This window comes from Paroedura picta, chromosome 7 (genome assembly GCF_049243985.1).
Source record: "Paroedura picta isolate Pp20150507F chromosome 7, Ppicta_v3.0, whole genome shotgun sequence".
NCBI lineage: Eukaryota > Metazoa > Chordata > Lepidosauria > Squamata > Gekkonidae > Paroedura > Paroedura picta.
In genome coordinates, this window is record NC_135375.1 from 74,321,264 (window position 1) to 74,349,111 (window position 27,848).

The following is a 27,848-nucleotide window of genomic DNA, read 5'->3' on the forward strand; positions in this document are numbered from 1 at the left end:
TTAATTGTTATATCATTCTGAACCACCTTTTTATTTTTTATTTATTTATAATTTGATTTATTTCCCACCACTCCCTGACAGGCTCGTGGCAGGTAACAATAGTCTTAAAACCCAATTAAACCCCCCATTAAAAGACTTAAAAACTCCCAACACGGCAGAAAAATATCCCACTCCCACCCCTACTACCAAGGTGACGGAAAAATGGAGGAGTAATGTGCACTTCGACCTCTCTAGGGGATATTCTCAGATGTGCTGTTCTACCCTGACTTAATGGGTAATGTATATATTTATATATATAATAAAAATGACAATCAATAGAATATCACACAAACTACCCATTTGATTGCATGACTGAACAAAATTAGACTAAACATTTTTGACTAAACATTATTTTCTTTGTTGCAAAATACAGTTTTAACTATGCTGTATTTTTTCTACATCTGGAGGACCAGATTTTATTTTACTTCTGATTCCTTTTTCATTCTCCCATCTGTATGTGAAACCTGTAGAGCCTTCACAACCTCTCCAGCAAGATTTATTGATTAAAAGAAAGTTATCCTGTTTTTCTAATAAAAAGAACTCAATGACCACACTCAACATATTAAAGTGAATGTTAGGCTCAGCGGTTCAGTATCTGCTTTGCAGGCAGACAGTCCCAGGCTGTGAACTGATGTCGATAGCCCAGGCATACCTGATCCTATTGGATCTTGGAAGCTCTGCAGGGTCTGCCCTGGCTAGCACTTGGAAGAGTGACCTCCAAGGAATACCAGGTTTGTGACATTGGGGCAGGAAATGCCAAACCACCTCCAAATGTTCCTTGCTTGGCAGCCAGATCTTCTGGCTATATTACACATATTCTGCCCTATGTATTAATAGCTATATGACTATATCAAGTATTCTTTTCACTGTACAGAAAGCTACTTGTCTTGGGTCTGAAGCATCCAACACATTCAATATGGGGTCAGGGAGTACAATCTAGTTCAAGAGCTTTAGCCATACTAATTACTTGTTCAGAGTCATAGGTCTTCTGCAGGAGAACCCAGTAAAGGATCCCCCCACTGCTTCACCTGCTGATGGCAGGGAGGTTTGGTCTGATTCTTCCTCTGAAACTTGTACTTTCTCTTCCTCAGGTACTGATATAAGTTGGTCAGAAGGAAAGGCAGCTGGGTTTCTCCTGTTGATACTGGTCGAGCAGTGGGGTTTGCCAAGGTGCATAAGTCTGGAATTCGCCCCACAGGGCCCATGGTGGCATAAACTTTCCATGATCCCTGTAGAAACCACTGAGCTCTTAACATAGGTCCCTCAGGAAAGTGATGTGGAGGCACTGCCTGACTTCACTGGTTCTGTGCTGATAAAGAAACCTCCATAACATCATCATTCAAAGATTGTGAATCCACTGGCCCTAACAAAAGTGAATGTGTTCTTGGAATTTCCTGCTGCTTTCTCCTTTTCTCTGGTGACAGACTTCAGTGTTGATAAACTAGTGGGTTTTGATGTTGAAGTTGAGATGGTGATTGTTGCCAAGACAATGGTGACCAGCTCTAGGGTGGCATTGGTGAACAATGCTGAAATGAAGAAGAGCTTTGGCATCAGGAATAGGCCAAAGTATGGAGCTGAGGCAACATCTGGCCCCAACTTTGTAGTGAGTGCAATTCTTGATGGAGAGGTTCAGCGCTGATATGGAGTCTGGAGACTGAGAACTATGATCTGAGGCAATTTCAAAGTAGTATGTTTTGATTTCTTTTTCACCATTTTGGTGAGAAGCTCTGAGGCAGCTCTTTGGGTATTAGCTGCTAAGTCTGAGGAAAATTTTGAAGATGCTGCTGGGACCAAGGTTCCTGAAGGCATACAAGCCTGTTTTGAAGACTCATCAGCCAATTATTCTGTTGCAACAAGGGATATTCTATTGCACTAAGGGATAAAGCTTCTTTTAATACTGACAACCTCTCCTGCTTTGCCTTAGACGTGAACAACCAGCATACCTGCCAAGTAGCAGTGTTATGTCCTTCCCCAAGGGAAAATAAGTGGTCACCATTTTTATTTCTTAAAGAGACATGATCCTGACACTAGACAGAGAAAATTACCTCAATGAACAGAAGCTAAAAGCAAGGCGTCCTCTCTCCACAGTGGCAAAGAGCGAACTGACAAAGACATTTTCCCTGCCTCTGTCACATTACTGTTTGTACAGGAAAGCAATAGTTCTTGGCTTGGGACTGAGGGCAGAGGGAGCCCTCCTAGGCACAAAGAAGATTCTAGAGGTTAACAAATCTAATCTCCACAGCTGGTCTGTGCAGTCCCCATGTGAACCTATTTTTTATTTTCATCAGAAAAATGATGAATAAGATAATCACATCGAAAAAAAGCAGTAACTTTACATAGCATTCATTACTCAGTCATTGAAACAAAGAATGTATAGCACATTGTCAAGTGCACCTATACAATAAGATTTGGTCCTGGTCCCCACCTGGTGGAATGAGCTCCTGAAGGAGACATAGGCCCTATTGGAGCTCATCCAGTTCCTCAGGGCCTGAAAAACAGAGATCTTCCACCAGGTATTTGGTTGATGCCAGGCTGTGAACTGATGACGATAGCCCAGGCATACCTGATCCTATTGGATCTTGGTATCTAAGAAACATCTAAGAAACCCCCTTAAAACACTCTCCCCTGCAACATCTGGACCTGGCAATCAACAAAGGAGAGAAATGTGGGAAAGGCCTAGAAGCAAGGCATGCCAATGTTCTTTTAGATATTTAAATAGGCTGATTTTAACTTATGTGACTTTATATTGATGTACACTGCCCCAAGACGGCTGGCCTGAGAGAGGAGGCTTTTCAATCTAATTACAAAAATTAAAAATACATCAAAAATAAAGAACAGAAAGGAAGGCTACTGGCTAAAGTGTATCCCAGCACTTTTATAAATAAAATAAATGGGGGAGGGGAAATGGAAGGAAGTCAACAAAAGTTCGGTTTTAATATAGAAACATGGATGCATTTTTTGAAAAATACAGAATTCAGTTCAGTACAAATGGTATATGAAGCCACTTTACTGGGAACAGTTACTCTGAACCTAACATTATACTGAAAGAAGTTAGCATAGCAATATATATAGGAGGAGCCTAACTTTGGTGGTGAGTCTTGGATCTGAGAGAACCAGTGTTGACTTGGTAAAAAAAAAAAATTAGTGGGTGAGCTTGGATCAGTCACTCTTTCAGACCTAGCTACTATACAAGTTGGTTGTGGGGTCAAAATGGAGGAAGGCAAATCAATGCTGTAATCTGCTCTGTATATAAAACATAAAATAAAAATTAACTGTCAATTTCCAGCACCCAGATTTACGCATATAAATACATCTGACTTGACTTTTAAGAGCAGACCACTTCAGCTCCTGCAGAAATCTAATGATAATTCCTGGAGGCTTTAAATAAATTAAAGTCCATGCTTCATTTTTTAAGTGGAATGCCTTGAGAAAAAGATTTCTGAATGAAGGTTCGCAGGAATATAAGTTAAGAAAAATACTGATGCCTGAATGAAAGGTTAGGAATGGAAAACAAACATAATACAGAGCTAATGTGGGTGAATATTTAACTGGAGTAAGCCTGCAATTCATACTATCGTGCAAACAGAGAACAAGCAGAAGTCATATGAACGGACACCCTATTGCTTAGGAAAATAACATAATACGCTTAAGATTGCAGTGAGCACGGTCTAGTGGTAGGAATCATATTTGAGTTGGCATGCATTAGTTCAGTCTGTTGAACTGCACCTTAACACAGCCTTTTTCAATCTTTTGACCATTGAGTAACCCCTAAAATATTCTTCAGGCTCCAAGTAACCCCAGAAGTGATGCCAGCTGGCCAAGTCTCCCTGCCATATCCCTGACATCATGTGTTTACAGTGAACATAGCATCACTGAAAATAAAATGCTTGTTAAAAAGTTAGTTTCATTTTTGTGTGAGCAGTAGCTTGACTGAACAAAACATGGAAGCATTAATGTCAGCTGTCAAAAAGCAGCAACTCTCCTCAAGGGAAATGATCTATGTGATTTGGAGATCACTTGTAAATTGGGAGATCTCTAGGTACCACCAGGAGGTTAGCAATCCTAGCAAGAGCCAGGATCAGAAATGGCTGCAAGGACAATGGAAAACCTGACAAGAAAGGAATTCTTGTGCAGGCTGTGCAGTCCTTGCACCGGATCCAAGTATAGTAAATCTCATATAGGGGTGCCAGCCACCAGGTGGGACCTGCGGATACCCTGGAATTACAGCTCATCTCCAGACTCCAGAGATTAGTTTCTCTGGAGAAAATGGCAGCTTTGGAGTGCTGGACTCTGTGGCATTGGACACATTCTTCTCCTGGTTGAATATAGCCATTTTCTTTCAGTGGGGCTCTGAGAAGAAATTCTGAGACGGGGGGGGGGGGGATGGGAGAAGAACAGCAGATTCAGCTCTTTCCTCCCATTCCTTTTCCATTGTGTTTGAATTCAACAATATATGATTTATTACATACATTTGCATAAAATCCCAGACATAAAATCACAATCATTAATCAAATAAAAAAAAAAGAAGATACAGCGGAAAAACAAAAACCCTCACTATTCTCAGTACCCCCAATAACTCATAGTGGAGTGGGAGGGAGGAGGGTGCAGATGTCACTTGCAAACCGTCATAGAACTACCTGGAAGGGGAGCCATATAGATCTCCCTGGTCATACCGGCCTCAACCATAGACCTGGTGGAAGAGCTCCATTTTACAGGCCCTGCGGAATGATGTAAGCTTCCACAGGGCCTACAGCTCTTCTGGGGGCTCATTCCACTAGGTAGGGGCTAGGACCTAAAAGGCCCTGGCCCTGGTTGAGGCCAGTTGGACTTTTCTGGGGCTGGGAATAACCAACAGATTGGTGCCCGCAGAGCATAATATATATATAAAATAAATATTAAACATACATGTATGTATGGATGCATGGTTTTGCATTCTGTTAGGCTAAGAATAAGAAAAATCCTGATTGAGAATGACTGCCCTAACAGAAGGCAAAACCATACAAAGTTTTGTCATTTTGAATCTTACTGAATGGAATAGCAAGATAGAGCTCTTCCACCAGGCATGTGGTTGAAGCTGGGGTAGTAAGACCAGGTCATACCCCTCTTTAGCCCGTAGCCTCCGCTCCCAGCTGAACATCACCTATGGTCTTCTATTAGGGCAACGGTGACTATTATCAGGAGGGTTAAGGGTTCACATGGGGAATGTAGATGGTTGCCGCCATCAGTTTTATTCTGATTTTATGTTTTTAAGTAAACCACCAGAAGCTGGCTGGGCCAAGAATGGTGGTCTATAAATATAATAATAATTAAATACAGTTCCGCTGTATATTTATTATTCAAGCACCACAGGACATATATTTAAGATTTGACTGCACAATAGAAGTTAGATTGGGCAGTAGTTTATTTTAACTCATTGTACTCTATCGTGGATTAATTATTCAAATACTTCAAGGGTAGGTCTTATTATTAATTTATAGCTGTACCAGCATATTTACTAGACACAGCGTAGGAACAATATGGTCCTTGCCCTGCTGGCTTACAACTGAAGGAGGAAAGAACAATGCTTGATAAAGCAACAATGAGAATGGAGGGGGAGAGGCAAGCTATATTTTTCAGTGGCATCAGTCATGTTAAACTTTAGTTGACTAAAACACCTTTAGAAACAAATATTGACATGCTGCTTTTCTTTGAAAGCTGGTAATAACTGAGAGCCAATGGAAGGACAAAGTGTAAATGTTAAAATTCTTTCCATGATTCATATAGCTCCAGAAAACTCATTAAATACATCCAGAAGAGACAATCCTCACAGAAACCTCTTAAATATATTTTATTAAACAGCAGTAAGATAAAGTTTAAACACATACCGATTTCTTTTTAATGTTTTCCACATCTCTGAGTTCATTCTCAATTTTTCTAATTAAATCCCTGAGTTCATCAAGATTAGTGCAAATAAGCTAAAATAAGAGTAAACACACCATCCATATTAAACGGGGCTTTAAAAAATTAACACACATATATGATCACCAAATTACTGTAACATCTGACAAAAGCATAGATATTTTAGCTAAAAGTGCAAGGTTACTCACACAAATATTTTATTTCTGACCTCAGTAATTCTCACGTCCTCAGACACTCCAAACCCATTCAATCAAGCAACTATGACTAAGATAGAAGCCATTTCATTGGGCTGATATACAAATAAAGGTTACATTAAAATTGCTGAATTTAACTTTGTCATCCAGGATTTTCTTCTTTCGAAATTCCAAGTAAGAATTTAGAATTGCTGGCTTCATTTGGAATGCTTCTAATTGTTGCAGAAAAGAAGTTGTGTAAGTACAGACTATTCAGAATTTTAATAGTAGAGCAACAAAATCTAACATTTCCTATAATTTCACATTTTTATTTGCTCTTTAGACAACTTGCTCATCTTTAGCCCTAGTTTCCCTACAAAAAGTAAAGATAAAAGTGCCATTCACAAAATCATGTGTAACTCATTTCACATGTACTTTACATGGCATATACCCAGCGGGTTAGATCCAGGCTAAATTGACATTTTCCACCACTTTGCCCTTCCCACTGTAGATCCCCTTTATGTTATTCCTTTGGATCCCCTATCCTCCAGGAACAGCATCTTGTGAAGACCCAGGAGGCAGGGAAATTCCATTCTGTCACTGAAAAATTTAGACTGGATCCAACCCATTAGGATGAAATAGGTTTTAATGAAAGCAAGAGTATTGTAATGGTGATGAGCTGGGAACTGTATCTTTAGCCTATCATTTTAAAATTATGTTCACAGATATTTTGTATTGGCAAAATTACAATAATTAATCATTAGAGGATCATTAAAAAAGCTTTAATTTATATTGGCTACAAATATAGCATCTTGAGCCCACACATACACTGGCCCTAGAATGCTGTTTTTTTCTCCATTGCCTTCCTCAGTAATTTTCAGGCTTTGCTTGATCAGACCACTGGATCATGGCTGATGTAGTCTAGAATAAATATGAATAGTGTTCTTGTAAAATACATCTCCCGTGACACTGTTTTAGTTAGTCCTCTCCTTTGCAACTGTCTTCCCCCCCCACTCAGATTTTTCAAATAAGTTGACTTTATAGATAATGTGGCCCTGAGAGACTCATGGAAATTAATTCCTCTGAGCACTTTTTTTGTGAAGCCAAGAGTAGCTCCTGGGGTGTGCTGCCACCACTGGGCCCAGAGAGGCTCCTTGGCTCCTCCAACAACTGCTTGGGCAGAGAATGCCAACTGGGAAGGGTAGGCTATAGAAATAATAATTATTTTACTCTTGGGGAATTACAACCCTCTTTTGTATTTCAGGTTTTTCTGCAAACTTGGGGAATCACCGAAGTTTGCACAAAAAAAATCTGTTTGGGGTAAGCATGGCCCTGAATAGAGGGAGTGCTTATTAAATTTGCAGATGATATGAAATTGGGAGGGGTAGTAAATACAGCAGAAGACAGAATCAGGATACAGGATGATCTTTACAGGTTGGAAAACTGGGCTAAAATGAATATAAATTGTGATAAATGTAAAGTTCTGCATTTAAGCAGGAAAAATCAAATACATCATTATAGGAAGGGGGACACTTGTCTTGGCAGTAGTAGGTGTGAAAAGGATCTAAGGGTCTTAGTAGATCATATATTGAACGTAAGTAAGCAGTGTGATTCGGTGGTTAAAAAGGCATATGGGATTTTGGGCTGTATAAAAGGAAGTACAGTGTCCAGATAATATGAGGTGACCACTTTGCTCTGGTTAGATCTCACTTACAGTACTGAGTTCAGTTTTGGGCAATGAAGATGGTAAGGGTTTGGTGAGATAAGACCAAGTAGTATGAGGAAAGTTTGAGGGAGCTTGGACTATTTAGCCTGGAGAGAAGACAACTAAGAGGTAATATGATAGCCATCTTCAAATACTTGGCTGTCATATAGAAGATGGAGCAGAGTTGTTTTCTATTGCCTCCACGGGACGGACCAGAACTAATGGGTTGAAATTAATTCAAAAGAATTTTCAGCTAAACATCCAGAAGTGACTGACAGTTAGAGCAGTTCCTCAGTGGAACAGGCTTCCTTGGGAGGTGGTGAGTTCCCCTTCTTTGGAAGATTTTAAGCAGAGCCTAGATAGCCGACAGAGATGTGATTCTGTGAACTTAGGCAGATTTTGAGTCAGAGGGCAGAAGAGATTGTGTCAGTGCTTGGTTCTTGTGGCCCTTTCTTGTCCGCCCAGGGAAATGCAAATTGTCACTTGGGGACAGGAAGCAAATTTCTTCCAGGCCTGGCCAGACCTGTCAAGGATTTTTTTGGGGGGGGGAGTAACATCTTGGCATGGAATTGCGGTCACTGTGGGTGGGTAGGTAGTTGTGAGTTCCTGCATTCTGGTTGGAATAAATGTCCTTGGAGGTCCCCTTCAAACTATGATTCTATTACAAATATTTAACAAAGTAGTGACTTGGAATAAACTTCGGCAAACAGAAGGACTTTGCAGAAGTAGTTCTTCCTCACCTTCCTCTGATCCTGACAGCTCCATGTGCCCCTGAAAAGGTGATGCTGAAGACCCTTCCCATACAAAATACTATGCAGCATGAGAGGTGCAGAAAGAAAGGGGTAATTGATAACATGTATTCCTTGTATGGCCTCTTGTGGCGCAGAGTGGTAAGGCAGCCGTCTGAAAGCTTTGCCCATGAGGCTGGGAGTTCAATCCCAGCAGCCAGCTCAAGGTTGACTCAGCCTTCCATCCTTCCGAGGTCGGTAAAATGAGTACCCAGCTTGCTGGGGGGTAAACGGTAATGACTGGGGAAGGCACTGGCAAACCACCCCGTATTGAGTCTGTCATGAAAACGCTAGAGGGCATCACCCCAAGGGTCAGACATGACTCGGTGCTTGCACAGGGGATACCTTTACCTTTACCTTTTTATTCCTTGTATGAGGGGAGCAAACCTCAGATTTAAGCTTGCTCTTCCTGTGGAAGAAATTGTGTATTTAAGATCCACTTATCCTTCAGTTTACATCCAACTCTTGTGAGAATATTTAGCTACATTAATTCCATTATAACAATATATTTCACTTAATAGTAAAATATCCATGACTGAACATGTAATCAGTTTAAATCTGTATTTATACCCTAAAAGTTTGGTGCTTCTATACTTTCCGGATGTTTAGGTTAATACAGACAAAATTGCTATTTACCTGAAATTCTGGGACAGCTGGTTTCATAACAGATTTCCTCTTCTTTGTAATTGCTTTTTTAGATATGGATTTCTTTCCTTGAATGAAAAATAGTCACATAAATCTTTAATGATTTATATAGCATTATTATAATTAAAAACTGGAGTTGGAAAATGAACTTCAACAGTTCATGTGATTGTTTCAAAGCCATAGTTTAAGTATCTTCACAAACAATATTACTTTTGCCAAACTGATGGTAATAGTACTTACATAAAATTAGACTCACATAAATAATATTGTGAGCGGACAAAGCCCAAAACTTTTAAAGAAGATGAACATTCTCAAGTCTCCTGTGTTTGCACAACTGAAAAGAACAGAAAACCTTTTTAACCCTACCAACAACCCTTTACTTTGAGAAATCAAGGCTCTTTAAAGAAAGTAGTAAGAATGAAAGGGCTAACCATACAACTGTATTGTGGTAGATTGTGCTGCTAAAAAAAATGTAGATGGAACAAGCTCTGCTCATCTATTCCACGCACCCGGCCTAGTCCATGTGCATTCAGAAAGGTATCCTCCAATCTGAGTGAAACAGGATAGCTGAATGATCTTACTCCATGTTATACAAGGCTGAATGTGTCCTCTCTGTGCAAGATCTAACAAGATCTAAGCACAAATTCGGTACCATTATAACTACAGAAATTAAATATTGCTCAGAAACATTAAAAAATCATGGATGACAGTATACAGAATATCTGTAGCTCCATTGATCTAGAAAGTTTACCAGATTCATTTATTTGTTTACTAGAAACAGTAAACTCTTGCTTGAATTTGCTACAGAAAGGATTTCAACCAAGTCCAAGATAATTCCCGTTCTAGCCTGCAATTATATAAGCAATGCTTCCTTGTAGGTTTGGCCTCATGAGACAGAAAAAAGAAAAGGGCTTTGCCTCTGCCATGGCTTAAATTCAAAGAGAAAAAGGCCTGAGATAGTCTGGGAGGTAGACTTTAACATGGCTTCTTGCAAATACTGAAGCAGCCACATGTCTTCTAACCAGATCACAGGATAAGAGGACTCTAAAGGGCTAAAAAGACTAGATGTGAGTAGCTACTAAAAAGTGCTAGTGGGCAGTACATAATATGGAATGGTAGACACTAGCACCATGAAAGTGAGATAATGACAAGAACACAGGTAAAGGTCTGGAATCCTAGAACTGGTTCCAATGGAGGCTTTACCTATGGTAGCAAAAAATGGAAAGGCATTAGTGCAAGGAATTTTTCCTGGGACAGCACTAATTGTACTTATAGATCTTTCATGCTTTGCTGAATTAACATGACTAATAGCTGGGAATGTGTTGTTGGTAGAAGCAGCATCACAATGCAGCTGAATTCCTGCTCTAGGTTATTTTCCTCACTGCAAAAGAACAGATATAGGAGGGACATTAACTCAGATGTACACACATACTGATTTACCAGGTCACACCCAAGAGCATAAACACTACTATCTGCATGAAGCTGAGTCAGACAAAGGTCAGATCTCAATGCAGGCAAACTGACTGAAAGCGACACCAGATGGTGAGTGCGGATAACATTCCCCTTGACTGCTGATAGAATTCTTTCCTAGCATTTTCCAGTGCTAACACATCAATTTAGATGATTCTTCATATTTTCTTATTTTGTCTTTAAAATATGCTGAAGTGATTCAAAGCATGGGATCTAGCTGCCATCAAACTGTATGCAAAGGTTGAATGAGGAAGAGCTGACATTTTTGCAATTTAACATTTAATGCTACTGTTCTTCCTTTTGCTATGGAGCAATCCAGAACATGAAAATCATTACTTAAAAAAAAGGATAGTTAAGGTAAGAGGTGCTATGAACTGTCTAATAACTACTGAGTATTATGAGATTGCCCATTGGCACTTACCGTGAAGGGTACTTCTCCCTGGGTTCTAGGACTCCATCCTTGATGGGTGGTTCTCACCGCTGGTGCTAGGGAGGCAGGCCTTAAATTTACTTCCTCTTCCTGTCTCCCTGGTAGAACCGCCCTCATCTTCAGTTGTGATCCTTCCAAAGCTCAGAGAAACAATACTCCAAACTACCGTAACCATAACTCTCTGTAATAATTTTTCTTTTCTTTCTTTCTTTCTTTTTTTTTTTTTTTATAATAAGAACATGAAATAGTGGAAGAGGAAGCAGAAAAAACAGTTCCGAACAACTAAATTCCAATATTCCCCCCTTTTCCTGTCCCATAATGACTATAACTGGACTAAATTTCAGACGATGCCCAGGGAGGGCTGGATGGAGTCCTAGAACCCAGGGAGAAGTACCCTTCACGTTAAGTGCCAATGGGCATTCTCCCCTGGTTCTAGGACTCCATCCTTGATGGGATATGCAAGAGCTTACTTTGTCCCGGGCGGGATTGTGTCGTCTGAATCTAAGCCTTGTAAAAGAACACTTCTGCCAAAGGCAGCCTCCGCTGCACTGTAATCACTAAGCTTATATGGCTAAATTTCTGTCCTCAGTTTTTTAAACTTAAACTGTCCGATGCATCTTGACTATCTTTGTATAGCCTCCTAATCTGCTTTATGCCAATAAACGTATTGTATTGTATTGAATACTAAGCTTATAGTGCCTAATAAAGGTGGAAATTGAAGACCAGGTAGCCGCCTTGCAGATCTGTTCTACAGAGGCAGAATTTATCATGGCAGCATTTGTTGCAGCCCCCCTAACTGAATGCGCTGTAATGCCAGAGGGCACAGGCCTACCCAATGAACTGTATGTTTCAGCAATACAATCCCTGAGACACGTTCCAATAGCCACAGTAGACATCCTTTCCCCTTTATTAGGCGGAGAAATGCTTATGAACATTGACTCTGATCTCCTAAATGGCTCTGTACGTATAAGGAATGCCTTGAGGGCCCTTCGTACATCTAATCTATGCCACAAAACTTCTTTAGGATGTTTAGGGTCAGGAAAGAATGTAGGCAAATTGATTTCCCGCATCCTGTGGAATCTAGATTCCACCTTGGGCCTAAATATAGGATCTGTCCACAAAACCACCTTATCTTTGTAGAACACCCAAAGATCTTTCCTAATGGATAAAGCTCCTAATTCTGAAATTCGTCTAGCAAACGTTACTGCAACTAAGAAAATAACCTTGAGTCGCAAATGTCTCAATGAAATATCCTGTAAAGGTTCAAAAGGTTGTCTCAGCAACGCTGATAGTACAACACTCAGGTTCCAAGTTGGGAAACGATGCACGGCTGGGGGAGAAACTACCGTGGCTCCCCTCAGAAACCTAGTAACGTGAGGATGCTTGGCTAAGGGAAACCCTTGAACCTTTGGAATAACTGTCGCCAAGGCTGCCACCTGTCTACGTAATGTGGATGGTTTCAAACCCTTATCCAATCCTTGTAAAAATTCCAAGATGACCCATAACCCAGTCTTTAAAGGGTCCTTTTTTTTTTTTTTTTTGTCTGCACCACCTGACAAATACCTTCCAAGAATAATTATATATCCTAACAGTAGAAGGTTTTCTGGCCGCCAGTATGGTGCTAGTCACCTTTTCACTGGCTGCATTTTAGCAGAGCTGACCGTTCAGTCTCCGCGCGGTCAGCTGTAGCCAGCCTGGCTCGTAATGCCAAACTGGCCCCTGTGTCAAGAGATCTGGTATTACCGGTAATGACAGGTGTTTCCCCACCGCTAGACGCAGGATTGTTGCGAACCATGGTCTGCGTGGCCAATAAGGAGCCACCAGGATTACCTGTGCCCCTTGCTGTCTGACCTTTCTGAGTACCTTGGGAATGATTGGGACTGGAGGAAATGCATATAACAGACTCTGCGGCCATTGAGCCGTCAGGGCATCTATCTGTTCTGCTCTGAGTTGAGCAAACCTGGTGAAAAACCGAGGTAAGAGCGCATTCTCCTGACTGGCAAATAGATCTACCACTGGATTGCCAAAGTGATCCACAATCATTTTGAATACACCCCAATTCAAGGACCATTCTGCTTCAGAAATCTCCTGTCTACTGAGCCAGTCGGCCTGTACATTCAGGATCCTTTTGATATGTTCTGCTCTCAGGGACAGAAGAGTCTTCTCTGCCCATTGTAAAATCAGTGACGCTTCCTTGTGAATTGAGGGAGATTTCGTCCCCCCTTGCTTGTTTAAATAAGCCTTGGCTGCAACATTGTCCATTCTTACCAGGACATGCTTTTGCTGTAATTTGATTTGGAAGTGTACCAAGGCCAGTCGAATTGCTCTGATTTCCAATAGGTTTATTGGAAACTCCCTCTCTTGTGCTGACCATTTCCCTAGAACATGCCTAGTCTCCAGAGTGGCTCCCCACCCCGACAGACTGGCATCTGTGAATAGGACTAATTCTTGTTCACGAAAAAGCGTCCCTGACCAAGATTCACCGGCTTCAGCCACCACAAGAGGCTGTTCCTTACGGCAGGAGTCAACCTGATTCTGATGTTTGACTTGGCTGTTATTTTCTCCTGAAATGGCCTTAGAAGGGACTGTAAAGGACGCAGGTGGAAATGCCCCCATTGTAATGCTTCCGTGTTTCTACCAGAACTCCCATGAGTTTTGCCAGTGTCATAAGTGAAGTTGATTTTTCTCGTATCACAGCCCCCACCAGATCTCTGGTCTTTTTGATCTTTTTGTTTGGCAAAACCAATTTTCCTTTTTTTTTTTTTTTTTTCTTTCCCGTGTTCAACAAAACTCCCAGATGCTCCAAGCACTGGGTAGGAACCATGGAACTCGCTTCCAGATTGACTAGAAATCCGAATTCCTTCAGAGTGGTAATCACTCTCTCTGTGTGTGATGTTGATTCCTGAGCTGATGACGCTCGGATCAAGAGGTCGTCCGAAAATGATGTATTAACACGCCTGACTGGCGTAATGCCACAAATGGAATTGGACGCCAATTCCCGTTTGATTTTGGCACTGTAAACAGAATTTTCTCTGTTCCTCTGCAGGAACTATTTCTATTGCTCTTATGTTTAGTAGATGTTGGACTGCTTTTAGCAGAGCATCTCTCTTGAGCCGATTTGCGCTTAATGGGGACACCAGACACCTGTTGGGGTGAATTGCAAAAAATTCTATTTTGTAACCAACCTGAACTATCTCTGCAGCCCATTAGACGGACTGCGCTTCAACCATCTGTAAGGGAACAATGATAAACGACCCCCTACCGGAATCTCCCTGTCTTCTAGGGAGTCATGCTTTATTCTGGGAGGAGTCCCTGTCCGGCTTCTCCTGTCTGTTGAAGCCTTGTCTGCTATATCGGGAGTAACGTCCCCTACGAAGGGAATATCGACTATTCCCCCAGGATCCTCTCCTGTTCTCCCGAAATCTTGGTAGGGTGTTCTGTGATCTGAAAGAAAAGCCTTGAAACTTTCTATCATTACCACGTCTAACAAACTTTGGCATCATTTGCTTTTTATCTCGGGTTTCGATCAAAATTCTATTCAATGCATCCCCGAACAATTTATCTCCCTGAAAGGGGTAGGCAATAACAATGGATTTGGAATGATTGTCTGCAGGCCAGGCCCTCAGCCAAAGACCACGCCTAGCAGCTGCCAAGGACGCAAGTCCCCTGGCTGCAAAAATAACTGCATCCAAAGTAGTATCTGCTAAATAACAAACTGCCTTTAACAGTCGTGATACACCTTCAGTAGACTTCTTGTCTGCTTCAGGAATTAATCTTACCAGCTTTCCAGTCCAGACTATTGAAGCCCTAGTCGTTATGGAAGCTGTGGACGAGGCTCTAATGGCCATAGCTACAGCCTCATGTGCCTTTTTGAGAGAAAAATCTCCTTTTTATCCATCTGGTCTCTAAGGTGACCCTCACCATTCTGAGAAACCAGACCCTGTGACTGCAAGGCCGTGACTGGTGCATCGACCAGAAATGTCTGTAAAACTCTTCCACATAGTCTGAGAGTTTGTAAATTTTTTTTTTTTAATATATATATATATATATATATAAATGCCAGAAATTGCTTGTTAGCCATAGGTTTTTGCCATTCTGCCTTAATCTTTTTTTTTTTTTTTTCAAAAAACTCAAGCATAGGAAACACCTTTTGTACGACCTCCACAGGAGGAAAAAATTCTTCCTTACCTTTCACTCTAGGCTTCATATCTTTTTCTGGCGGTGCCTCAGCTGCCTCTGGCTGAATAAGGGCTAAAGCCACAATACATTTCTGTAATAAGGGCTAAAGCCACAATACATTTCTGTAATAAATCTTGAAAATCCTCCTCTTTACAAAATCTCTGAGTTGACTCAGGGACCTGAATATCTTCCTCCATCGCCTGTGTCCCCTGTTCTTCATCCATCAAAAACTCACCTTCTGGATCGCTCACAGACGATCCTGAGGACATAGGTAAATTATAGCATATCTTTCTAGCCGCCTTGGTGGGAACGGACTGAGGAACCTGCTCATAGTGAACAGAATGCGATGGGGAATAATATTGAACAGGAGGATGCAGCATCCTAGGCGGTAAAGAAGGCACATTTAAAGCAGACCTCTGCTGATAAAACGAATTCATTTCGTTTCTTAACATACACTTCATAAAATTGAACATTTCAGAGGACATGCCAGCAGGCAGCCCTTCACTCACATTTGCAGGTCTGTCTCCAGAAGAAGTGCCAGGCTATGGGTGTCCCAGAGAGCCAACAGAGGTTTGGGATTCACCTTGTATTATAGAGCTCGTGCAGTCATTTTGGCATTCAGCCACTAGGGGGACTCCTTCCCCCACGTGCAACTCAGAGCTCGGCACATGGCTGCCCTCAAGGCCAAAGCTCCCTGCAGAGCTAATCATGACGCAGTCAGAATTGCCTCCGGAGCTTGTTTGTTTAGGCAGAACGCCTCTGCTAGCCCGTTCACACTTCTCTCCACGCAGCCTTTTGGCTGGTTTGCAAGTAGCCTTCCTAGGCTTATCGGGCTGCTGCTGGGCTGCCACGGTCAGTAAGGTTCCCGATGGAACGCAATCTGCCGGGCCCGTAGCTCCACCGGCAGCTCCATGCGTGCCTGGGAGATGAGACTCCAACAAATAATCATCTTGAAAAACACTTGTTGCCATTCTGAACAGTAAGTAAATTTCCTATTAATCTAACTTTTAAACTTTAAACTCTAACCTGGCAACATTAACTATGAACTGGGAGGGAAAGATACAGAGGAAAAGAAGTAGAAGGATTTTAGTATAGAAATTCCAACTAACAGTCTTAATCTAGCTTCTATAAAAAAAGGTGAAGAGCTAATGCTCACACAACCGCACTCCCTGCAGGCAGGAGAAAAACTGAAGATGAGGGCGGTTCTACCAGGGAGACAGGAAGAGGAAGTAAATTTAAGGCCTGCCTCCCTAGCACCAGCGGTGAGAACCACCCATCAAGGATGGAGTCCTAGAACCAGGGGAGAACCAGGGGATAGTTAAGGTAAGAGGTGCTATGAACTGTCTAATAACTACTGAGTATTATGAGATCTAACTAAAAGCCACAATTCTACTTTTAAAGAGTGAATCTATAACTTCACTGGTATTTATACATTTTGCTGACACTATTAACTGAAGGCTCCTGTAAAACAATCTCTCCCTAAGCAAGATACTGAGTTCTGCACCCCGTTTAGCTTCTCAGCAATATTAAACAGCTGAATATAAAACACCCTGGATAATCTACTTTTGAAGTAAAAAAGAATTTGCTACCATGTCTGGAAATGATTGCAGTCTTTCTCAATATATGGCTACAAATCATTGAAAAATAAATTAAGATCAATTACAAATAGTCAAAGTTATTTGCACTTGCCCAGGATGCAATGAATTGCAGAATTTCTTCAGTGGAAGTTCCAACAAACTGACAAAAAATTAGAAGCCATGTCAACAAACCACATTCATGTAGCTTTGTCCACTTTTGACAAACTCAACATGCCAATATCACAGCATAGCATGTATAAATCTTTGACCAAAAAATCCCTTATGAAGCATAGTGCAACCATTTATTAAAGAACTCCCTAGTGACTGCTGGCTGGCCAGTAATAAATACATAAAAATAAATAAATAATGTTTTTGTAGTTCATGAGTTTTTGTCCTTAACTTTGTTTAAAGAGCTACAGTTTCATCACACAGAGTTGGAAAAAAAAACACAAGATTCCAGAGTATAAATTCCATATTATTAGGAACCAGCAAACATTTTTTAGGCACAAGGGCAACCAGGTATCAAAGGACTGACATCACCTTCCCTGTATCAGATGTAAAAATCACCTTACCAGATTTGTGCTTCTTGTGTTTGACTTTCTTTTTCATCATAAGCAACTTATTCTGGATCTCAGGTTTATAAGATTTCAGGGAGTGGAGATGAATCTCACGCTTCCTCTGGAGCTTTTCACTCAGGATATCTTTCAGTTTCTTTTTTTTCTTTTTCTTCTTTTTCGCTCTCATTTTACTAAGCTTTAGTGTTTTGCTATTTTCTACTGAACTGACTTCTGGAGCAACTTTGTGGCAATTCATATCTGGATTATCATTGTGATTCCCATTGACATGCATCTGGCAAGTTTTAAGAGTGTTTTCTTTTAACGGAGTAGCCTCATTTTTCACTAGAGAAGATTCACCACATTTCCCCCCATTTTCCACAATCCTGATTTCTCCTGGACTGAGAGGTCCACCAAAGCCAGCATTCTCTCCCAAAACAACGCTTTTATCCCTATTTTCTTTACAGCAATCTGTTGTAAAGTCACAGCCCTTATGGATTTTCTCTTCACATTTGGATTTAATTTCTTTTCCTGGAGCAACACTCAAACGGTCCAAATGGATCTTTGCTGAACAAAGATCTTTTGCATGTTCTGTCTTTGCATGAGACAGCACCTCTTCTTTAGCACCACATCTAACTTCCCCATTGCTTTTGGTGGCATATTCAGTTTTCACTTTTTCCAGTTTAATTCGTGGGATTCTTTTTACCTTGATTGGAGGAGCTGGAAACTCAGGGGCATGAAAAGGCCTCTGTTTGTAAATCCGGACATCTGCACCACAGAATTGTGGAAAATGAACATAGGCATTTTCTAAGTAATCATAACCTAGAATCACCTCTCTGCATTCGTGGATAGGCTGCCCAAGTACTGCATCTTGTACATCTTTTTGAGTTTCATATACAAAGTCACAAAGGCCTTTTAGTAGCCACACTTTTTTATAAAATGAGAGCTCATGAAATGCTTTTTCCTCCAAAGGGTTAACTTCTCCAAGAACTTGAAAAAATTGAGGACAAAGGCCAAGTTTTTCTGCAGAGCTGTCAGGATTGTCAGTTTGCCCCACAGATGTATACCAATGCTGTATTTTTTGCCGAAGTGCTGCTTCCCAAGTCCTGTAAGGAAGAGTTGGCCTTCGATGCAAGGTAGATCTTCGATGAGGAGGACTTAACAAAGAAGTCATTATTTTAGACAAAAACCCACTACACTGTGGCATTAGAAGGCATCGTTCTAATTCATAGAAGACTATTTCGGGCAAGTTTAAAATATGTTGTGCTAGACAAAGGAAGTGACCAATAGCCGGAATTTCCCACATGTGTTCCATCCGACTGGGTGCTGCTTGACTTAGGAGGGATTTGTCCCATTCTTCTATTTCTTTGTGACTAGCTTCCTCTGCTTCTTTTCTTTCTTGTTCCCGATGTCTGATAAAGCAAAAAAATATAGAATAAAATAAAATAATCAGTTTTAATATTAAGGACTTTTGGAAGTATTTAGAATACAATGTGTCTGTAAAATAAAATAATTCCGACTGAATAATGGATAATTTTGTTAATACTGAGATTTTTTTTAAAGCCCTATCACAATTATATCTTACCAATGAGTTCAGAGTGGAGTACATGAGTCTCGTCTTCTTCATTTTATCATCAAAACAAATAAATGAGAATTCAAGCTGAGTAGCCCAAGATAACTTGTCTGTAGAGGGTATCCCCAGTCCCAGTGCGAGGAACAAATCCAGCAATCACTAATGCCCATGGGCACTATTGCATGCATTACAGAGGTGTTTTGTGGTGTCTGCTTGCTTCTTGAGTTTTGAGTCCAAAAGGTCTTGAATGGAACAGGGGGGTGGGGAAGAGTGTGCTGAGATGCTCCCTCCCTCATTACTAAAGCACTGGCCTTGTCCTGAATGAGCATATGGTTCTCCACTGTGGATCCCTGGCCTGTCGCAGAAACAGACGCTTATGTTTCAGAGCTTGGCTCTCCCATTTATTTCTAACTAAGAAAACAGCATCTTTCCCCTAAAGCAAACAGTTTACCCCACCCTGAATGGCAGTCATTTTGTGATTAGCCCAACATCATACAATAATCATTTTGTGGTGACACCTTTCCTCAGAAATCCAAACGCGGCCACTAGTTCAACAAGGTTGCGGACTCAGGTTTTAATGGCTATCACAGTGGTTTATGGTAATACTGAAACTGACAGTTGCATCACTCGACTCCTACCACTGCAGCTGTGCATCAACTAGCATGTTAACAATTCTATTCAGAAAACCTTTGTGATGTTTTATTCTCATTTTAACATAGTGAGTCATTTATGACATACCATATGAACTCTTATATCAATCCTCATGTAAATGGCATAAAAATGAAAACAAATCAGATCTTTCCTTATGCAGTTTTATATAGGACTGTATGTGGGAAAATCTGTATTTTTTGGGTTTAGGTATACCACCTCACCCAATCAGTATTTTCCAACATTTTGCAATCACAATACAGGTGTGGTATTCAGATTCAGGATTTTGGAAATCCCATTTTTTTCCAGTTCCATAATACCCTATAGCAGGGGTAATCAAACTGCGGCCCTCCAGATGTCCATGGACTACAATTCCCAGGAGCCCCTGCCAGCATTCGCTGGCAGGGGCTCCTGGGAATTGTAGTCCATGGACATCTGGAGGGCCGCAGTTTGACTACCCCTGCCCTATAGGGACCATTATACTCAGTGGGACTCATAGGTATAATAAAGACTAGATCCAGGGGCTCTGGTATCTTCAGCGTAGGTGTTGGCACTACTCTTCAATCCCTCACCCCCACCCCAGTTTCAAAGATTGGATCTGAGGATCCAATTCTATGAGTCCTCAAAAAGTTGTCCCAACCTCCCTTTAAATTAGCGGTCCCCAACCTTCTTCTGGTCTGACCATGAAAACATAGAATTTTATCACATTTCAAATCTAGCAATTTTAATGTTTTACCCTCTTATTTAAAGAGCCTCTTGTGGCGCAAAGTGGTAAGGCAGCAGACATGCAGTCTAAAGCTCTGACCATGAGGCTGGGAGTTCAATCCCAGCAGCCGGCTCAGGGTTGACTCAGCCTTCCATCCTTCCAAGGTCGATAAAATGAGTATCCAGTTTGCTGGGGGGTAAACGGTAATGATTGGGGAAGGCAGTGGCAAACCACCCCGTATTGAGTCTGCCAAGAAAACACTAGAGGGCATCACTCCAAGGGTCAGACATGACCCGGTGCTTGCACAGGGGATACCTTTACCTTTACCCTCCTATTTAGAACAGTGGTCCCCAACCTTTTTATCACCGGGGACCACTCAACGCATGACAATTTTACTGAGGCCCGGTGGGGGGGGGTAGTTTACTCCTCTACTCTCAACCATTGTCCTAACGCTCTCTGATCGCTATGTTAATGTTTAAACATCCCTTCAAAATAAGATACAGACATGCCACAACAATGAACATAAGGAACATTTTATTTTCATGGAAATTTTAACTCATGACAATGACAGATCAATGGGAACCCTGAGCTTGTTTCTCTGCAACGAGATAGTCCCATCTGGGAGTGATGGGAGACAATGACACCCGAAGTGTGTTGTAAAGGGCCGGGGGGGATGAAGTAAAGGTCCGGGGTGGGGGTGGGGAGAAGGTGTCCTTCGCAGCCCACCTCCAATGAGTCGACGGACCACATGTGGTCCGCAGCCCACAGGTTGGGGATCACTAATTTAGAACATTCTTCTGCTCAGTAAACTAGAGGAAGCAGATGAAGAAACTAGAAGAAGTTAATGTAATTGATAATTGATTAACTTTAGATTCATAAAACCTTGGAAGATGTTTCTTTGATTATACATTAGTTAATATTTATTTTTGTCTTATTCATAATGGCATTAAATTATATACTTTCAGGCTTATTTTAATATATAATTGAATATCCTGCTATAAGTTTTCATTCTATTTAGTACCTCCTTCAACTGTTAGGACTGTTATAAACATTCTGACTCACATCCTTAAATTCTTCTGAATTCACCAACAAATTCTCATCTAAAAACTAAATTAGACTGAACTGATTCTTTCAAGAAAATAACAATTTACACATGATGCAGGAAATCAATCTTGTCTTCCCAGCAGCAAAATTAATTAAAGTAATTTAAACAAAACTGTACAACACCTTGGCCAAATTTAAAACAAAATAATCTTATTGGGGTTAATATGTTATACCTAGTATATGATATATGCAATTCTTACTGCAGAAGTAGACAAGTTGTGAAAGGACCTTGAAGGTTTAGGTAACATAACCAAAATTGCTACCTATGTCTTAATGAAAGCTCTTGCCTCCAGCTTTCCCTCTCTGGTACCTAAAGCCTCTTCCCTCCCATGTCCCTTAATTATAATTTCTATTACAAGTCAAGTACTATATACATTTTGAAAGATCTCTAAAAAGTTGAGCACCAATCCATGAAAGCCCTTGCTGTGTCACCCCCCCCCCCCTTATTATTGTCTTTTAAGGCAAAAGTCTGTTCTGCACTATTTCTTCAAGAGTGCTGTACCTCTAAGTCTGCAGCGGATACTACTACATGACTCGGCAGCTCTAGTTGTCTCTGGGATCCTTTTCTGCTTCCATTTCTATCCTGACATTTACTAGATTGGAAAGAGAGAGGAAAGGCAAAGCACAATACCACTACAAAAAGTACTTTTCTTCTGATGTTTTATAGTATTTAGGAAGTAAGAATAGTAATTTAAAAAAACTGACGTAAGGATTTGCTACTGGTTTGTACTAAATCTTCTAAAACATGTCTATGTTCTACAAAATACTACTGCAGGGTATGTTTAACCAGCTTACTGGTATCCAATACGTACACTTTTGGCAGCACTTTGATCCTTTTGCTTTTCCTATTGGATAAACATGCTAGGCACTAGGATTGGTAGAATACAGTCTACCATAATGTTTCAGATGCCGACAGGAGGAGAGGATTCCAAAGCTGAATCCTCTTTGCTCACCACCTACCTCTCCTCTACAGGTGAAGGCACAGGAAGCAGGGCTTGAGAATTGGAGCTTAACTGGTAGGCTGGATACTACAGGAGAAGATGATCCTTCTAGTACTCCATCCTTGAGCCCTTTAAGACTTTAAAGGTACAAACCAGACATTTTCAATTGTACTTGGAAATTTATGGGGAGACAGTGAAGATCTTTCAGTACATGGTTGATAGGATTCCCAGCTCCAGCCCCTGACAAAAACCTGTTGTTGTTAGGTGCGAAGTCGTCGCGACCCCATGGACAATGATCCTCCAGGCCTTCCTGTCCTCTACCATTCCACAGAGTCCATTTAAGTTTGCACCTACTGCTTCAGTGACTCCATCCAGCCACCTCATTCTCTGTCATCCCCTTCTTCTTTTGCCCTCAATTGCTCCCGGCATTAGGCTCTTCTCCAGGGAGTCCTTCCTTCTCATGAGGTGGCCAAAGTATTTGAGTTTCATCTTCAGGATCTGGCCTTCTAAGGAGTAGTCAGGGCTGATCTCCTCTAGGACTGACCGGTTTGTTCGCCTTGCAGTCCAAGGGACTCGCAAGAGTCTTCTCCAGCACCAGAGTTAAAAAGCCTCAATTCTTTGACGCTCGGCCTTCCTTATGGTCCAACTTTCGCAGCCATACATTGCAACTGGGAATACCATAGCCTTGACTAAACGCACTTTTGTTGGCAGGGTGATGTCTCTGCTTTTTAGGATGCTGTCTAGATTTGCCATAGCTTTTCCCCCCGGGAGCAAGCGTCTTTTAATTTCTTTGCTGCAGTCCCCATCTGCAGTGATCTTGGAGCCCAGGAAAATAAAATCTGTCACTATCTCCATTTCTTACCCATCTATTTGCCAGGAACAGAGAGGGCCGGATGCCATGATCTTTGTTTTCTTGATGTTGAGTTTCAAGCCAACTTTTGCACTCTTCTCCTTCACCCGCATCAACAGGCTCTTTAGTTCCTCTTCACTTTCTGCCATTAGAGTGGTATCATCTGCATATCTGAGCTTGTTGATATTTCTCCCTGCAAACTTGATCCCAATTTGTGACTCCTCTAATCCCGCCTTTCTCATGATGTGCTCCGCATACAAGTTAAATAGGCAAGGCGACAGTATACAGCCTTGCCGAACTCCTTTCTCAATTTTGAACCAATCAGTGATTCCATGTTCAGTTCTCACTGTTGCTTCTTGACCTGCATATAAGTTTCTCAAGAGACAAATAAGATGCTCTGGTATTCCCATCTCTTTAAGAACTTGCCACAATTTGTTGTGCTCCACACAATCAAAGGCTTTAGCATAGTCAATGAAGCAGAAGTAGATGTTCTTCTGGAACTCCCTAGCTTTCTCCATGATCCAGCGTATGTTGGCAATTTGATCTCTAGTTCCTCTGCCTCTTCGAAATCCTGCCTGTACTTCTGGGAGTTCTCGGTCCACATATTGCTGGAGCCTAGCTTGTAAAATTTTGAGCATAACTTTGCTAGCATGAGAAATGAGTGCAATGGTGCGGTAGTTTGAACATTCTTTGGCATTGCCCTTCTTTGGGATTGGAATGTAAACTGACCTTTTCCAATCCTCTGGCCATTGTTGAGTTTTCCAAATTTTCTGGCATATTGAGTGTAGCACTTTTACTGCAAAAACCTAGCCACTGCGATATTTTGGGTCAACTGATATTTCCAGATAGTTTTCTAAGGCAGCCCCATGTAAAGCAGTAATTTAATCTGATGAGTCTAGACCATGGATCACCATGACTCAATGATGCTTTCTAAGTATTAGCCTAAGCTGAGAAAAAGACTATATGCCATGGAGGAAATGAACCTACAACTGTAAGCCAGGCTCCAGCCATACCCTCCTAAAATGCACCTGTTCCTCTAGGAGGAGTGCAATCCCCTCCAGCACAGGCTGTGTCACTGACGAAAGCTCTAATCCAGACTGATTTTGCATTTATTTCCCCTCATCTATCCCCATTACCTTTCCCATACACCTGTTCATGTGCTCAAACTGAACCCATTTACAGATTGCTAGTTAAAATGACAACCTAAAATTGCAACCACCACACCTGCTCATTAATCAGTAAGAAGAATAAAAATTAAGCCTCATGATGTGGGACTGATACTTTTGAATTCTTTCTAGCATAGACAACAGCCAAGGTGATCCATTCATAAACACAATTATAAAAGCACATTAAAAGTTGGCTTGGAAGTTGCGATTACTTGGTACACAGTGCTAGTTTCATAGTCATCAGTTCCTGGTTTTACTGAACATCAGCAATATACTGGAGATTTAAAAAATCTACAATCAAATAAATCACCAAGTAAAAAAGAAAGTCTCACAATCTAGTAAATAAATATATAACTAAAAAAAACTTGAACCACTTTTCCTTTCAGTATAGTGTACCCAGTTTACTGTAAAATCATTGGTGATAGAGTGTTGAGTCACTTTTTAAACAAGTGTATGTACTGTAATAAATTCATTTAACAAGTACCATCTTCCTATGACGGTGTCATTTCAAATGCCTTGCCTTGTTGTACAGGTTGAATTCTTCTTGCAGAACAACACATTCCACTCAAACTAAGTAAAGGATGACCAGTTTCAATGTAAAAAGAAATCAGAAGGATCCATGGTCTTTCAGTACATGATCTTCATTTTGGGCACCACAGGTATGATTCTTGACTAAACTACAACCACAAAAAATCCATACATAAACAATTTTCACATCTCTTTAACTTTTAAGTATACAGATTACCATATGTGACTTGGAGGAAATATGGGGGTAGGCGAACTTTTAAATTGTGTCTGAGTTGACAGAATTATGCTTCTGCCATTCTTCCAAGCTGTACCCTTTCTCATGACTCAATGACCTGACTCAGATATAACAAGCAAACCATGGTTTGCTACTGTGTGAACAAACCTTGATGAATCAGAGGTCCACAGGCTCCCTTTTCACCATCTCCCACCCCTTCTCCCCTCATGCACATACCACAATTTTCCACTGTATCCAACTGGCAAGTCAACTTGCACTTTCATAGCAAAGGAGCATTCAAATGTAGTTTGTAATCTTGATTTCCAGAAGGGGAAAATATCAGATTTTGCCAAACAGCTTGCCATGTATGAGGGAGAAAGCACAAGCCCAAAGATTTCTTAGGCTCATTCATGTAATAGCAAACTAATGCCAACTTGGTGTATTAGTTAAGAGTGGCGGCATCTAATCTGGTGAGTTGGGTTTGATTCCCTGCTTCTCCACTTGCAGCCAGCTGGGTGACCTGGGCTAGTCACTGTAGTGATAGTGCTGTTCTGACCAAGCAGGCCTGTCAGAGCGTTCTCAGCTACACTGGGTGTCTGCTGTGGGGAGAGGAAGGGAAGGTGACTGTAAGTTGCTTTGATACTCCTTTGCATAGTGAGAAGCAGGGTATAAAAACCAACCTTCTATATCTGAACTAAGCCACTGACAATGCAAGAAACTGCAGTTAAAGCAGAACAGAAACATAATGGCCCTGCTTTTTAAAAAATCCCTTTTCCTCTGGGTATTCTTCATTATTATACATTGTTATCATTAATGGCATATCTACAAAATGAAAAGGGGCTTTAAGCAGATTTTCAACTAAATCCACTTTCTTAAAAATAGAAGAAATACAAAACATCACACCTTTTGATACAAAAAATGCTTAATCATTTGCCATTGTTAGTCCAACAACCAAATACTGTATAAAGAATTAGAATAGAACTGAATAATGCCAGCAACATCCAACTTTCGTAAGAGGCAGAATATGAACAAAAACAAGCATAAAAGTCAATTACTATATGGCAGTGTAAATGGTATGGCTTCTGCATAGATCACAAAAGCAACTGAGCCACCATCAGACAAAGCAGTATTATCTGCATTTCCATATGTGCAGCAAAATATGACTTGGCAAATTATTATTAACAGGAAGAAAAGCCCTCCCCCCCATCCCTTTAATAGTTCACCTACAGCTGGATATACAATGAAAGTTGTTTTTCAGGTCTGTTTTGGTGAGTCTGCAGTTATTGGGTTTCATTGTTTTAGTTGAAGATTATTTCAAACTATGTTGTTTTTACCTTACTCCATCTTGAATAGGAAAAAGATGGAATAGTCAAAAATAAACAAAGCAACCAGTATGATGAGACCTGCATAAAGTCCAGGAGCACAGGATGCTGAAAGAAAAGGGGAGAGGCAAAATTAGCCTGCTCGAACCCCTGAGAGGTTACAGAATTGTGGAAGGAGAGATCTTGCAGATGGCAGAGGGAGATAACCTTTTCCCATCATTACTCACAGGGTCCTACCATATTTTGCTTAATGGCCAATTTTCCCCAACAAAATGGAAGCTAGATTCCCCTCCCCCCATATTTCAGTTTTTCTACCTAATCACTTTCCCTGCCAACTCACACAAACTTCCTCATACTCAAACAATATTTTAAATGCTATTGTATATTTATTTAACATATTAAGAGAACAAAATAAGTTCAAAACAAAATCAAATTAAAATTAAAGTGAACGCTCCCAGCAATTTGCTCTAGATGGCTGTTTTCAACAGATACACAAACACAGATACATTACAAAACCATACACAAGAATAACTGCAGACGGTAATATAAAACATCACTAAATAAATATATAACAAAAACAGGATCATTAGATTCTTAACATTCTTGACATTTAATTTCTAATTTGAAACTAATTTCAAATCTTTCACCACTTTAACTATTTTTTCCATTAAAAATGAGTTGAATAAGAAATATTTCATAGATCATGTATACCAGACTACCTAAATGTGATTAATTATGCAGCAATCTTCAGTTGAGAAGTCTGTTTTGAACCAGAAGAAATCTTTCACCACTTTAACAAATTTTTCCATTAAAAATGAGTTGAATAAGAAATATTTGGTACATCATGTATACCAGACTACCTAAATGTGATTAATTATGCAGCAATCTTCAGTTGAGAAGTCTATTTTGAACCAGAAATAATGGGACATGATATATTTGATCTCCCAAAACAGCAAAGTTTGGGGGAGGGGGATGAAAAGGATAGCTACAAACAAGCCACTTTTTCCTTTTACCTCTTTTCTTCTTTTGCTCTCTGTTGCTCTTCCTGTCTCAGAACCTGAACCATTACGGATTCAAACACGCCTGTGGTCAAGCCTGCTAAACTGCGTGGTGTAGAACGACGCCTTGTTGAAGCACAAGCTGCTCCCTTCTCATCTTCCAGCCCATAGAACCCTTTAGATGTTACTGCTATTGCTGTCTTCTCTCTCAAGTGCCTTGAAAGAAAAATCAAATCAATGCACAAGTATATTTTCCTGCCCAGCAGTAATTGTCTAGCTATGTTTTTAAAACTTATAAAAAGGTGAATTAAAATGAATAAAGCTATACTTCAAGTGGTAC

General features: G+C 40.7%; 1 protein-coding gene and 1 long non-coding RNA gene across 7 annotated transcripts in view; one reads left to right on the forward strand and one right to left on the reverse strand.

Annotated features, from left to right (window-relative positions):
- The window catches only part of BRD10 (bromodomain containing 10), a 58,093-nt gene that overhangs the window by 7,505 nt on the left and 22,740 nt on the right, over window positions 1-27,848 (reverse strand). For 2 of the 5 annotated variants that reach the window (XM_077344943.1, XM_077344942.1), the window contains exons 2-5: window positions 27,524-27,724; window positions 17,477-18,870; window positions 9,240-9,316; window positions 5,904-5,993 (exon numbers count right to left, since the gene is read on the reverse strand). In XM_077344943.1, coding sequence (XP_077201058.1) covers window positions 5,904-5,993; window positions 9,240-9,316; window positions 17,477-18,870; window positions 27,524-27,724 — 1,762 coding nt within the window. Of the gene's footprint in view, window positions 1-5,903; window positions 5,994-9,239; window positions 9,317-17,476; window positions 18,871-26,522; window positions 26,595-27,523; window positions 27,725-27,848 lie in introns of those variants that run through there. The other 3 variants (XM_077344947.1, XM_077344944.1, XM_077344945.1) reach the window with 3 other exon arrangements.
- On the forward strand, window positions 1,586-27,744 carry LOC143841151 (uncharacterized). Of its 2 annotated transcripts, XR_013232587.1 has the most exons (4): window positions 1,586-1,726; window positions 6,282-6,368; window positions 24,979-25,105; window positions 27,565-27,744. It is a non-coding gene; the product is annotated as an uncharacterized LOC143841151 (long non-coding RNA). The 2 variants fall into 2 exon arrangements; XR_013232588.1 differs by lacking the exons at window positions 1,586-1,726; window positions 6,282-6,368 and adding an exon at window positions 10,731-10,790.